This window comes from Centruroides vittatus, unplaced genomic scaffold (assembly GCF_030686945.1).
Source record: "Centruroides vittatus isolate TY-2023 unplaced genomic scaffold, ASM3068694v2 contig_391, whole genome shotgun sequence".
NCBI lineage: Eukaryota > Metazoa > Arthropoda > Arachnida > Scorpiones > Buthidae > Centruroides > Centruroides vittatus.
The window spans coordinates 967,862-984,034 of NW_027122207.1; the positions used below are offsets into that span (position 1 = coordinate 967,862).

A 16,173-nucleotide genomic window follows, 5' to 3' on the forward strand; every position below is an offset into this window, starting at 1 on the left:
GTAAGGCCAACATTTAATGTCTCAAATTCGTTATGAAGCATAATTTTGTTTATTTTAACAAAAATTATCATTATAAAATTAATTTGGAGAAAAGGATATCTCAGAAATTTCTATATTCTTGATAATTTTAGTAGTAAATTAAGTCGATATATTTCTGTATTCGTCTCCCTGGCATATTTTATGGATATTCTTCTTTATATACCCCTTCGTAGTATGAGTGGAGATAGAGCCCATTTCTTGGGTTTGGGAGCATGGCATGAAGGTTGGGGCGAGGATTGTGATCACTGATTGTAGAAACTTTTTAATAAAAATTATTCTACGGGTAATTACGACTACTAAATATTCATACATCTATAAATAACGTACGGATCCCGGCTCAAAATTCAATAATTTTCCCACCGATGTTGAGGGTTACGCGCCTCCATGCCCCTCCCTAACTTCGCCCGTGCTTCGTCGCAATAATAGAGAAATATAACGTTGTTAGTAAATTACGTTATCAATAATAATGAATTAGTGTTTATAAATTTGTTATAATGGCTTTTTATAACGAAAATGCAAACGTATCCAATAAAAAAATTAAATAACTTCTTTTCAAAAATCTTGAAAATGTAACAAATTGAGAACATTTCTTTTCATGGTCGCATTTAGTGAAAAGGCGTGATGATTTATACATTCAGTTGCTTTTCTGATTACCTCCTCAAAACATTTTGATGAGGGAAAATTGTAAACAGATCCATATCGAGCTCCTTATAAAATATTTCAAGATGCTCTTCTATCAGCGTTATTTTTAAAAATAAGTCGGTTTGTCTGTTCATAATATCATCCAGTTTGGTATACGAATTAGTGGTGATAACTGATTTTTAAAACACTTTATTGTAGATTATATTTTCTTATTTTAACAATAAAACACCCAAAACGGGTGGTATAAAATTATATAAACTGGATAAAATCTTTTTTAGTTTTATATGACTTTATAAACTGATGTTATAAAAATCAAAGTTTCGTGAACAACTTTCACTTTGATTTTTTTTTTATGGTTTCTTTTTACATTTTTCTCATTTATTGTAATGTTTATTATTTATAGCCCGCAAGAAATCAGTTATTTTATTTAAAAATTTATTAATGTTTATTAGTTTATCATTTAATTTCTGAACTGTAGCATGATCATCGACTTTTTTATGAACTGTTTAACAGTTATAGATAACACTTGTTACCCAGTTAAATAATAAAAAATTACTCGTTTTATCGAAGGGAAGAAATAAAGAATTGCCGGAATTTATCTTATTTGTATTGAAATTTTCTGAAGAATTAACTGTTATAATTCTTGTAAACAAAGTATCTGACGTGTATTTATTTAATATTTAAGGTTACCATTGTAATATTCTCTACTTCATTATATGATATACGTTAATGTTTATCATTAATTGTTCGTGAACAATAGTTACGTTATTATACAACTTAAATGCTTTTTAATGAGTTATATAACTCATCTCATAACTATAATTAACTTACTTTCTTAATGTCGATAACCATTTTGATAAAAACATTTACAGTAATGTATAAAATTTACATAACTTATAATTTTTTTTCTTTCTTCTTTTCTCTCTCCATTAATCGCGCAATGCAAATTAATATTAGAGCAATATACAAATAAGACGTAACCAGATACTTCAGTTAAAAGTATCGTTAAAAAGAGAGATTTCTTAAATTGCTTCATTATAAATTATCAAAATGATATTGATTGTGGAAAATCATTTAGATTCTTTAAATGCTATCCTATTTAAATTCTTGACGTATGCATAAAAATTTAATAGAATTTTATACAAGTAATAAGCTTAGCTACTGTAAATATAATGGCACTTTAGACTTTTCACGTCAGGTTATTGTTAATTGTTGTTACTAATGTTTTAATTAAGTAATGGAGATAATAGAAGTTGATTAGAGCTCGTTATATTCACTTTTGTATTGTATTCGTTACAGTAGCAACGACCGTAACTTGATATCCAAGTCGCGCTACTCTAATATATCTTAACTATTAACGACGACGTAACAATTCTAAAGTTTCTAAAACACTAAAGTTAGGAGTTAGCATAACGAGGAATAATCATGTAATGCGGTTGGTTTTGATTAATTTGGTTTATCGGTGCCGTTTAATCGGGAGAGAAGAAAATGAAAGAAAAGTTTCTTCTTCCCCTATGATTAAAATTGGCAATTGTTTAGAAGAAATCGTACACTCGATCCAGTCGTAAACAAGTTGGAAGACATTTTCTTCTTTGATATTACCTTGATTGATTCTATAGCAAAATCATCTTGTTGATTGTTTGTCGATTCTTTTTTTCCTTCTTTTTTAAACTTCATTTCGAGATCAAAACGCTATTTTTATATACTTTAAAATGAAATGAGATTACTTCAAATGCAGTATTTGATTTAATATTATAGTGAGAAAGTTGATGAAATGAGTTTATTATTATCAATAAATTTATTATTTATTAAACAAGAATATACTTATGTATATGTTTATGTAAATAATTTATATGAACGTTTTTTCTTTTAAATGTAATAACATAAAAATTTAATTTTTTTTTTTTAAAAACATTTCAAAATTGTTTTCTTATTCAGCGTATCTCAGTTGTTGGTGGTGAACTTCTATAAAAATCAGGAATCATATTGTACAGTGTTAGTCATTTAATATGTTAAGTATATTGAAAAATACTGATTTAACATTGTAGTTCTCACTTGAAAATAGCAATTATAAATATATTAATGAACAAATGTCAAGTAATTAATTAATTACGATATAAAAAATCAAATAATAATTTATTCTAAATACTTTGAATTCATTGACTTTGTAATTTTATTATAGAAACTAATGTCAAGAAATATTTAAATATAAGATTAACTTGCTTATGTTTTCTTCATAAGAAATTATTATCTTATTTGTTTATCAAAATTAAAAATATCAAAATTTTTTAGATTCTATTTTTATTTAGAAATTAAAATATATCTGTTTTTACCTACTTTAATTTATGAAATATTATGTCCTTGTTTTAAAGAACGAAGGGTTAAATTGCATTGTATAATGTATTGTGACTTTCTATGCTCAATAGAACTTTTATGGATGATATAGAAATACGTGACTGTAAATTTGGCTTCAGACATCATCAATCATATTTGTCCGATATTATATTATATTTACGGCATATAAATAGATTTTAATAAAAAAACTGTAAAATTTTTAATATCAAGTATTCTGATTAGTTTTCCTTTTTATTTTTCAGGTTTATTTGGAAAAGTAGTCATGTTTTTCTGATTGGAACAACATCACCTTATTACAGTATGAAGTTAGGAAGTAATTTCCAGTAGGAAAAAAATATATATGTTCCTTATATTACATTGATATAAATTTTGATTTATTAACAAATATAAAGAATTTTTAATCAAGAATTGCACAAATGAACTTTTTTTAAATTTACTAATTAGTTTGCATTTCCAACTATCAGCATTGTGAAAAATAAATTTGTTTTGGTCAGTAGGATTAAACACATTTTAATCAATTACTAAGTAAGCAAATGTGACTTAATAAAATCTTGTATAACGTGAAATATCTTGTTGAGAATCAATGTTGTTGCTCTGTTAAAATTATTGTATCCATTGCTAACTTTAAAAAAAAGAAGAAAGAAAAAGATATTTATGTTGATACAGTATTTTTATTAAATTCTTACATTCCTAGTCATTTTATGAATATTTAAATCAAAATAATTTATTTCGATGTGTATTTTTTTGTATTGTGTAAATTAAGTTTGAAATAAACAAGAAACTTTTTAAAATATTAAATTAAATGAGTGACTTTAGATGAATTTTTATTTTATTTTTGCTTTAAAACGATGAAAATATATCCCCGTTGATTGCAGTGGCAATGAATTAGTTTCATTTTTCTAATCCAATAAACAACTTATCAATTCTTTTCAACTGTATAAGAAGATTAAAAAAAAAATAAAAAAATGTTATTACCAATTGAACCAATTACAGAAACATTTCAAATGCAATAAATATTAAATATGATAAACTGGTAAGATGATGATGATGATATTAAATTGAAATTGGATTATTTTTCATAGAAAATCATGATTGTGAGATGTAGCAAAAAAAAACTGTGCTTATCTAATAATTTTTTTGTTCAATTTAAGTCTCAAATAAAAAAATAAATATATTATTTCAATATAAATTCTTTTCTCATACTTGAAAGGAAAAGTTTGTTTATTCTATTGATTTTTTTCTAAGAACGATTTTATATTGTCACTTTGATTGAATTTATAATTTTAAATGATAAAAATATTCTCTGAAAGAAGATTATTAAGTTTTGTTATTTATTGTAAAAATAAATGTATATAATATCTTGAAAATTTTTTTTAATATTATAACTAAAGTTAAACAATTGTTAGATAATGCAAAATATTTCTTTAAATTTGTTTCATTGATAACAGAATGTGAGAAAATAGTTTTTTAATTCTAATAAACATATTATTTGTCAAGTTATTTATATTAAAAAAGTTAAATAATATTTAAATGTTTATTTTTAAGGCTTATGTAAAATTAATATTTTTATAATCATTTAAATTTATTTTTACATTAAAAATTAAAATATATAAACGTTTTTAATGATATTTTATATAAATTTTTTAAACATTAAAATTATAAGATACAGTATGAAAATAAGATTATTTTGACAAAAAGAAAATTTCCTATTTTAATAATAGGTATTATCTTCATTTAGTTTATTGGGGGAGGCTATCATTTGTCTATTGTAAGAAATAAATAAAATATAAAGAAATAAATAAATTTATCCATTGAATAATCTATGACTTTCATATTTTATTCCGGATATGTTGTTGAAATATTAATATTTATACTTATTGTAATTATGGCTATATACAAATATAGCCATAATACCGATCTACCGATTGAAGCATCAAATACTACCGAAAAATTGAGATAATCTCAAAAAAGAACTTTTTTTTTATTTTCAATGCATGAAGTGAATTAAGTTTAAATTTTATATTTATATATATACATCAATTATTCTAAGTCAGTTATACCCGAAGATAGTTTTCAAAAAGCCAGAAATATTTGTTAAATCAACATACTGCTATATTTTACAGGGTTTTTGAAGCTTTTTTTCAATTTATATAAATAAAAATTGAGAAAATTATAAGAAATTTAAACTGCTTCTTCAGATAACATCCTATCTACAAGTAAGACTGAGACATTTTGAAAATGTTTATTTTAATGTAAAATAAATTTGTAGATATGGGAAGGAGTAGTTTATATTTTTTATAATTTCAAAGATACTGCAGATCAACACCAAGATAAAATATTCATTAAATAAAAAACCCTTTTTCAATGTTAAAAACCCAAAGACACTATTTTTCATTTAATTTATTATATAATTTACAATATAATGCCAAGATTTACTCAAGTTAATTAAGAAGTATTTTTATATACGGATCTAATTTTATTAAGAAAATTAATTTTAAAGTTTCAAATAATACACATTCATTTACATTGATTACTTTTAAAACATGAAAATTTTATTTACGTACTTTAATTCTCTTAATAATTCAATAACAAAAATAAAATTTTTAAATTAAAAAAGTATTATTCCTTTAATATTCATTGTGCATTTTTAATTATCTAAATTGATTAATTTAAAACATTTATAAATTAAATTCTTATTTTTTAGAAAATATTGCAGCTAATTTAATTTTTAGTCATGAAAAAAACATGTTTAGTTTTTTTAAAACTTAATAAAATTTAAAATATATTTTTATGAATACATTTATTAAATTTCTATCTTTAACAGAATATTTACAATACTCAAAGACAAACAACAATATTGATGATTGAAATGAGATTTTTTTCAAATTACTTTTGTTTAATTTTTAATGTCAATTAATGTTAGATACTTGAAAATAAATTATATTAATTATTCAATTACAAAATAATTTTGTTCATAATTACAGACATTCATTATTAATTACCTTAAATATAATGAATGAAAATAGAGAAAATGGAATGGATAAAATGAGAAAATCTCATTCTCTCTCTCTCTCTCCATCTCTCATACACCAGAAATACAGCATATTTAATAATTTATGGAAAATTTTATTAATAAAAATTAAAAATTTATAAAAATATTTATAAAATTTTATTTATTTCTATATTATTTATTGTTTTGTTTCTTTGAAAATTGCTAGAGTAACAGAAGAATTAAAACTTTGATTAGAAGTTAAGTCATTTAAAAAATTTATTTCTCTCAACAATATCTTATTAATCCGTATAAATTTTTATATTCTCTGTTATTTTACTAGTATTTCTTTTAAATGTATGTTTTATTTAGGAAGTATTTTCCATTTTATATAAAAATTAATTAAATTAAGAAAACTTTCATTTTTTTAAAAATTCAATCAGGCAAACTCCTTAATAAATATGTAATTTTAAAGTTGATATAGAGTTGTAACACATGATTTAATTTTTAAATAAAAATAATCAAAACTTTTATATATATATATATATATATATATATATATATATATTAAATCTTTTGTCTTTCAAATTAATCATACAACAATTGAATAACTTTTTACAATTTTGTTTTTCCATTTAATTTTGTTAATAAATTAAACTTTAAAAAAAATTAATATATTGGATGTGCTTTCTTTTCTGTTATTTATTTTCATGTCTTACAGTTTCTACTGATGTTAAAATATATAAAAAGAAAAGATTTTGTTTAATTTTTTAACATCAAAAAGTATTGTAAAATTCTATTTATTTTATATATGTAATATATTTTTTAAATGAATTTTTAAAGGTATTTTTTATGAATTTTACAATATTTATTGATAATAAATATATATTTATTTATTTGTCAAATTCATAAATAAATATTGTAAAATTCATAAATCTTTATTTATTTATTTATGAAATGTTTTGTGAAAGAAATTAACTGAAATATGATCTTTAAAAGTTAAAATAATTAGCATTTTAAATGTTTTCAGGATTTCTGTCTTATTTTCAAAATATATATTGAGTTGCAGATTGTTTATGAATATTATAGATATGTTTTTCTGTATAAATAAATTATGCAAATCATTTTTCGTAATTGTATGTATGTGTAGTTACAGGTATATATATATAATATTTCTCATAAAATAAAATGAATTTGACAATATTTATGAAATTTAAAAAGGAATTAATATATTTAAATTATGAAATAAAATTTAACTAATAAAACTATTTATTTATTGTTAATTATGTTTAGTATCAAAAAAGGCGACCATCTTTCTCATAATTATAGATCCATTGCTTTGCTTTCAGTATTAAGGATATGCTTTACGTCAATGCTAGCCTATAAATTTTGTCAGTGGACCAAAGATACGGATCTAGATGCAAAATTTCAATATGCTTACACCAAGAATAAAGGAACCGAATTCGCAATTTTTCTACTACTGTCTTTATTACAATTTCAATTAATAATAAAACAGGAAAGTATACGTAGCATTTATAGATATCAAAAAGGCTTTTGACTCTGTCTACGTTCCTCTACTGGTTCATAAATTAAGGGTGCAGGTGATCGATTTTCAACAACAGTACTTAAATTATTTTCAAACTATTGTATAAAAATTAAACAGGGAAACTCCATTTCTCCATCATTAAATTTATCACGTCGAATACTTCAGGGCGACCATCTCTCACCGTATCCATTCAATTTTTACTTATCTGATCTAGATCATCTTTTTCTCCAATCCAGTGATGGAATTGAGATCGCTGACAGAGTTTTTCACTATATTCAATTTGCTGACGACTTGATTATTCTTGCACCTACTAAAATCTCTACAAAAGAAACTAAATCAATTAGACTCATATCTCAATTCGTTGCATCTGACAATAAATCCCGCTAAAACAAAGATTATAATATTCCGTAATAATTGTAAAATTTCACAAACAGAATCGAAGTTGTATCTAAATAATACTCCCTTACATATAGTTAAAGAAGTTAATTTTTTTGGAGTCATATTTGACTGGAATATTACCTTCAAAGCACATCTAACTACTATTAATAACAGAGAAAAGCTGGCAATTGACATTCTCTTGTATCTATGTTCTACTCTGAAACGTCAAACTTGAATATCCATATGAAGTTATATAATTCAATAATTAATCCCATTATATACTACGCCAGTCCAGTTTGGGGTCTCGATTACTTATATAAACTGGAATCTTTTCAAATTTATTTCCTTCGTAAACTTCTCCATCTAGAAAGATCTATTCCTGGAAGTTGAAACCAACTATGGCAAACTAAGTTTCAAAAAATTTTCAACTCATTCGGTGTATATGACCTGCTTTTCAAAGATAATTTGCAAGAATGGAAATATGGCTATACTCTATTAATCGAATCTGCAATATCTCACTCTATTAAGAAGGATCAAACAAGTTTATATCAGAGTAAATCTCATCCCTGGTACACCAATCCGCTCCATATTTCATCTTCACAACAATATATAAATCAATTAATTTAAATGTGAAAAGAGATTAATAGCACAAATACGTCTTAATAAATATTCTGTTTACATCAACAACAGTTATATTAATTTTGTAAATAATCATTGTATTTGGTGCAATTCCGAAAAACTCTCACTCTACCATCTGACTGATACAGGATTGTCAAGGCTTAAATGTACGTGACTCACTTGATATCAAACGAACAATTCAATATAAATCATTCCTTGAACTTAGAGTGAGTATCAACAAAGATAATAAAAAAGATTTTTTATAAACTATATAATTACTTTATCAAAATTACAGAAATGTTAAAAAAAAACCTAACTTAATAGTTCATTGTTCATTACTACTAAATAACTGTGATCTTATCTGTATTAATAACTTTAAGGCTTTGATTGTTATTATCCAACAAAAATATACTTGTAATTAATGTTATAATGATTATTATTTATATATGTAAAGTGTTCAACCTTTTTTGTAATTTTCCCTATTAAATGTAACACTCCCTTAACAGGGAAACTCTCCCTTTTTGTGAATAAACGTTTATTATTATATTATGTTTAATATCTGGAAATAATTTTTTTTTATCTTATAATTTTCAGTGAGGCAGTTTTATAACACAATTGGACAATTTATTTATTTTTTTTCTCTACTCATACTTATAACATTATACACTTTTTTGGACCAGATATTATATTATTTTGTGCTATTTATTTAATTATATTCCTGAAAATTATATAAAACATAAGAGTAATTATCATAAATTCACGTTTACTACTTGAAGAACTATTGGAAAAAGAATTTATTATAAAATGTTAAATATAATGATTTTATTAGTAATTAAATAAACTCTAATGATATTGCTAACTATTAACTTTATCTTTAGATGGATAATGTCCAAATATTTTCATTATTTAACATGTAATTTAAAAAAATCAATTTAAAGATAACAAGAAACTTTCTGAAACTCGGGGATAAAGAAAATTGGATTAAAAGCGATTAAAGAATACTTATTTTAGAAAGTTTTATACATTGGCGACAAAATACATATGACCTTTGCACAAAAAGTCATACGATAATAGCAGAGAAAAATGAATGGAAAAAAAAAACTTTCAACTAATTCATTGGAGGCGATCTTTAATTTAACGCTTGGTTGCTTCGGGTATTTAGTTTTTAACTCTTTCAAATTAAAGAGCGAAACTATCGTAAAAAGTAACAAGCTTGATTGTAAAATAAAGTTATGATAATCATATTTGATTATCAAGCCACTTCACTTATATAAAACTTTTCTAACGAACTGTAATTTTTCAATTGAGAGTAAAAAAACTTAAATAAAAACATTGGTTTAGTTTCATATCTGGCAGTTTACAAAATAATTTATAATCTAAACTTTTAATTCTAGAAATGAAACATAGAGTATTTCTTAGAAAATATATCCGAGAAGATAAGCAAAGTTGAACAAATCTAACTTTTATGGATTTGCTGATCAAATATAATGACGTTGTTAAGTCTCGGAATAACTATGCGGCATTTATCACTGAATAAATGTTTGTTTAATGTTATTCTCCTTGATGAGAGCCATTTCACCGGATGTCATTTATCACGTGACGACCCCCTGGAGTACTTGCAGGAAGGATAGTCCCGCTTCGGTATTATCTTTTCCTGCAGTTCCATTGTTTCGTTTCAGGAAACTGGTAAAATTTATTAGCATCGACACCCAAAGGGTTACAATATACCTTCGATCAACAAATTAATACTAGACTCGTAAAAAAAGATTACTTTTTTTATCCTTTAAAAGTCTCCGTTAACATAAATGTACCTTTGAAAATTAGCTAAATTAGCCTCTGATGATAAATTTCTGTCGATAATTCTAAGATACGATTCTTAATTGAAATTCGTTTCATTAGTGATGTAAATCAAATTACTTCATCGAATTTAACCATAGAAAAATCCATAAAATAAACGTTTAATTCGTATGAGATATGTAATTTCTTTTATTTTTATGTCTATAAATTGCCGCCGAGCAAATTAATTATGTATTTAAGGTAGAATATAAACATTCATAAAATGTAAACATAACTTGCAAGTTATCTTTCTCTATTTGTCTTTCGAACAGAAAATTCTTAAGTCTTAGTTTCTCAGCCGAATTAATTTATGTATTGATTGATAATCGTTAAAATTATAGCATTTATAGCGATAAAATATATTAACCACGTAAGATAATATCTAGGACATTATAAAACTAGAGCGTGATTCCTTTATTGAATGCCCTGTCGTCATATATCTTTGAATTCTTCAGAATTTTGCTATTCTCTCTAAGGTTTCTCCCGACTTTCAAAGAGGTTGTGAGAAACCTTAAAGCGGGTCGCAATGTTCTAAACTATTATCTACACATGATAATAATGTTGTCTATTGTGTACGTGTCTCTTCCAAGTTATGAAAATTCTGAATCTGACGCTAGAAGGATGCAAGAAACATAACAAGATCCGGTAATTAACGTTTATAAAATTCGGAAGAACCGATTCGATAAAAAAAAAAATATTGATTATTTCAGTTTGAATTTTTAAATATTTAAAAAATAGAATGACCGAATTGATAAAAACCTACACTGGTCGCGGGTTCGTGCCTCGCCAACGAGCTGAGGTGTGGCATTTTCTGGACTTACTTCACTGTCTCCCATTGAAAGTCCTCCCGAGAGGCAGATCGCCGGTGTATTGCGATCCATGTAAACCCAAACCCACTAACAATTGCTCGGGGCTAGCGCCTGACCAGCGAGTTGGCGACGTGAAGTTTTCCTAAATATCGGTCATCTTCCGGGAAGCACTACCGTGGGCAGATCGCTAACGTGTTGCATTGTCTTCTTCCATTAATCGAAATTAAATGAACTAATTAATGTATTAAACTACATTAAGAATAGGTTTATAGCTTAAGGTTATGAAAGACATTTGATTGAATTTTATAAAATATTTAAATTCGACTTATATGATGGCGATTTAATAATATATTTATCAAAAATTACAATTAACAAGACATGTAACAACTAATTAATATTAATGTAGCAAAGTATTTCGGTAAATATTTATGCGAATTGATAATTTAAATAGCGACAGATTTTTCTTTACGTTTTAAAATTAATAATTTATGAGCACTTTTAATTTTAAAATCTTGTTTATATTTATTTGTTTATAGAATAAAAGAACGAAGAATAAAATTTACAATATAGAAATTATTAAAAGAAAAATAGTTTGACCAACAAGTTTCAATTTAAATATATATTAGGGAGTTAGAGATTTAACTATAAAAGCGAAATCGTTAACAATGGGATCATGAAACATTATTTAATGGATTTAGATAATTAAATGATAGATAAATGTCTCTCGCGCCTCTCCTATGTTTATTGTTTAGAGATTCTATTCTAATAATAACAGTCAATCGGTTAATTTGCTTCTCGATTTATCTCAGACTGCAACTTTTCGCATTGAATCTCATCCGTCTACGTACTCTACGACATATATTTTCACGTTTATTATTTGAATTTGAAGAATGACTCTCGAAAGAAGAAGAGAAAGAAATATTCCAGATGTTAATCGATAAAGTAAAAGTTTAGATAGAACGTAAATCGTCCAACCGAAACGATTTTCAATCAAAGAAGAACAAGTATGCTTACCAAAACGACACATCACTTTATTAAGGACTAGCCACATCATGAAGAATTATAAAAATAAAAATTATAAAATAGCCTATTATAAAGCAACCGGTCGATCATAATTATAAAATTAACTCTTTAAATAGCCACGTTATCAATTAACTAGACCATTTCTTGCAACGACTTAATTAATTAATTAATTAATTATAATACAATCGATCCTTTCGTATATGTTGAAAGTAAGGAATGCTTCAATATCATTTTAATAAAGACGAATTCGTCTCTATTAATTTGTCATAATTTTTTATTTAAAAAAACTATCAAGTCGTGTCGCATTTGTCTTCGAGTTTTAATACAAGTTTAATTATTTAACATTATTTTTTAAAATTACGTTAACATCTTTTTCATAACGTTAATTTTGGAAATGAATTTCAACATTATTTAAGTCAAAGTAATGTGGAAATATATTTAATTCGGGCATTGGATATAACATGTTAATGGTTATTCCAATCGGATTTTAATAGGGAACAGAGCAAACATACCTATTTTCATTTTCGTGTTTACTTAAGCTCTCATTTTCCTCCCTCATCTCTTGTTTAATCATTTGACTTCCAAGAAATTACACAAAAGTCCCTCTTTGTCTTCAAACTCTCCATTATCAAACTAATCTGGCTTTTATGAAGAATTATAAACTATCTATTGTTGAAATATTCCCTAGCTGATATCTCAGTCTCACAGCTGCAGGTAAAGATATCTTTCAGGTAAAGAGAGGTACACTTCGGGATATATATTTTCTGCAAAGTGATTGATACGGGCACCAGTGGCTTTACCGCTTTCTTATTGGAAAACAAATTTTCAGCCAGAGTATTGAGTCAGAATCCCAAAGCGTAGATCCCGAATCAAGTAATATATTATCATTTTTTCCTTTCATAATAGTAACTGTAAAGAGCTAACTTGATTGAATCTCGCGTTAAAATATTCTTTAGTTATTCGTGTGTTATATCATTCTTACGCGTGTTGATATAAGGAACCGTGTATTACACAAGTACAATCATTACTAGGAAATCGATACCTTGAACTAGGTGGATGACAATGTAAGCAAGAAAGATGAAGTCTTCGAGTGACATAGATTGTCTGCTACAAAAACCTATTAGTACACCTAAAGAACTGGTCCTCGAGTGGATTTCTTTGCTCAAGTGCACGTTAAGGTTATTGATGCATTTGCTAAAATAAATGCTATCTTCAGCTTATTATTCGCTATTCTTTAAATTTTTTCTCTTTGCACTTTAAAATAAACTCTTTAACATGTTTTTATTTCAAAAGATTTAATAATTTCAATATAAATAGTGTTTTAAATGTAATTTCTGAAGTGTAAAAAACTCTTTTTTCCGGTACTTGTGATTATGAAAGGAAATTTTTCAGAACAGAATTATAAAAAAAAAATCTCTGTTAGTAAATTATAAATCAATGAATTTATTTAATAAAAATTTTATTTTTTAATTTCTTCAAGAATTTCAAGATCAATATTGTTAAATACAGGCATAAACATAAAATTATACAGATTCAAAAATGTATTTTATAAAACAAAAGAAAAAAAATACAATTTTAGTATCATTAAAAGTTTTAATGAAAAAAATTGTTTACTCTAAATTTAAGAAATTTTATACGTAATAGTTTATTTTTCTGCATTATTAAATTCTTTTTCTTTATCTGACATAAATGGTGAATAAATTGATAAAGTTTTCATTAAATCTAAACAATTTTATCTGCGTAACGACTCCATTTTTATTGTGACATTTTGTTTATATGAATCTATATATAAATAAGAAGGATGCTTAATAAACGAATTCTTATCAGAATTATTCTATTAAATTAATGATTCGAAAAGTACAGTACAACGTTGTAAATATTGATTAAAGAATCAACTGATATCGTTGTTTTGGGGGATTTCTACAAAGGAAACAAATTTCGAACGGGATTAAAACAAATAAAAATCAATAACTTTTATTAAAATAAGGATTTCTTTCATTACTTCTTATGAATATAACATCAATAATTAAGTGAAAAAATGTAAAAATTATGCGCTTAATAATGTTAGAAAATTAATTAAAAATAAATTTTAATCCTCATCTCTCTACTATCACTTTTATCTTCATCATCATTTTAATTAGGTTTTTAATGTATATATGTATATATTATTAGTTCGTTTAATATTGTTTTTATATATCAGCTTAATAAATAAACAAGATTTTAAATTATTGTTATCTAAATTTAGTTATATTTGATCTTTTGAACTTTTCCATCCGTGATAAAAGTTTTGATGATCTTCATACATTCTTTACTTTATCGTCCAGATCGCGATTTCATCGAAATCGATTTTAGTTCAACCAAGGAAAAAAAAAAAACAAAATAAATTTTATCTACTTCTATAACTTATTGATTTATATTAATCACTTGGCACTTGGTTTATAAATATAACTCCTTATTATCATTTAAACTGCACATTTTTTAAAAAATTTTCAATATTAAAATTTTATATTTAAAATGACATAATTAAATTAAATATACATAATTATATATTATATTTTTAAAAAATCCAATAACGAATTGCTTAAATTTCCCGGCAAGAGTTAATATTGTACGTGGCGTCATCTGTTGTGTGATTTTATTTTAAAAACCTTTTCTATTATTAATTATTATAAAAATACAAAAGATTTAATGTTGAGGGTAGAGATGAGTTTTATAAAAAAAATTACTAATGATAAAAACGAGTAAAATCTTCATCAAGATCGATCCCCACTCGAGATATGAGAAGTGACCCCCCTGTATCTTTTCACCCCCTCGATATTTAACCATCAAAACCATTAAAACATTAATCTCCATAATGCACAAACCTCTATGTAAAACTTCAGAAATTTTCGACAAAAAGCACAGGGGTTATAAAGCTTCAAATTGGATGAACGAAATCGTGTACCCCCCACACATACATACTAACATCCATACACAGGAAATAAAAACCCCAATGTTTTTATGTATTTCTCGAAGTTTCAAGGTTCTTTAAGTCCAAAATTCTGAAAATTTTTTGACTGATCGCCATACTTTTCCTCTTATATATAACAGCCGGGAAAATAGTATAAAAAAAGTAGTTCTTTTTATAAATTTCTTCTAACGTTATTGATTAGTTTCAAGGAGTAGAAAGATGCACAATAGGATTAATCTGTCTTTAGTTTGGTTTCTCAGATTTTAGAAGAAAAAGATTTACTTTTTTAGTCTTTTATGTACGTTTCTACGCCAATAAGTTACTGAAAGCACATCTATTAGTGTTATTCTGTGTGTCTGTCCTCACAAAAAACGTTTAACTGGTGGATAGATTTCGATCAAATTTGATTAAAGTGGAACTGAAAAAAAGGAAAAGAAATTTGTTAAAATTGTTTCGTTAAAAAACATTAGAATCAATAAAAATTAAGGTTAATGTTACCTATGGTTCCAAAATGGCGGCTCGTCTCTGATTCGAGGAAACAGAAAAAAAGAAAACAGTGAGGACGCACGTTCTAACCTATTCTAATAATTTGATTGGTAATAATTATGGTAATTTATTAGAATAGGTTAGGTTAGAACGTGTTTTCTTTTTTCTGTTTCCTTGAATCAGAGACGAGCCGCCATTTTGGAACCATAGGTAACATTAATCAAAATTAAATTTTATTTTTGTTTTATTGATTTTAATTAAGTCTTACATAATAATTTGGTCGAATTATATATTAAATATACAACATATTATTTAATTTGGAATTAGTCTTACAGTCATTAAAAGTATATGAAACTATTATAAACTTTAACGTAATTTTGAATTAATTTTTTTCAGTTTAATGTCTTCGTGTGTTAAAATAAAAATAAGATAAAGTTGTAAAGTTGACTTTTTCTTTCTTTTTTACAGAGTTTACTTTTAAAATTGTAAAGTTTAAAAGTTT

At 25.0% G+C, this 16,173-nt stretch overlaps 1 protein-coding gene across 3 annotated transcripts in view; it reads left to right on the top strand.

Annotated features, from left to right (window-relative positions):
• The window catches only part of LOC136975899 (protein O-linked-mannose beta-1,2-N-acetylglucosaminyltransferase 1-like), a 98,522-nt gene extending 94,693 nt beyond the window's left edge, over positions 1-3,829 (top strand). For all 3 annotated transcript variants that reach the window (XM_067271064.1, XM_067271063.1, XM_067271065.1), the window contains exon 22: positions 3,279-3,829. In XM_067271064.1, the coding sequence (XP_067127165.1) occupies positions 3,279-3,363 (85 nt within the window). In that variant the 3' untranslated portion in view covers positions 3,364-3,829. The remainder of the gene's footprint in view (positions 1-3,278) is intronic.
• Positions 3,830-16,173: the final 12,344 nt, after the last annotated feature.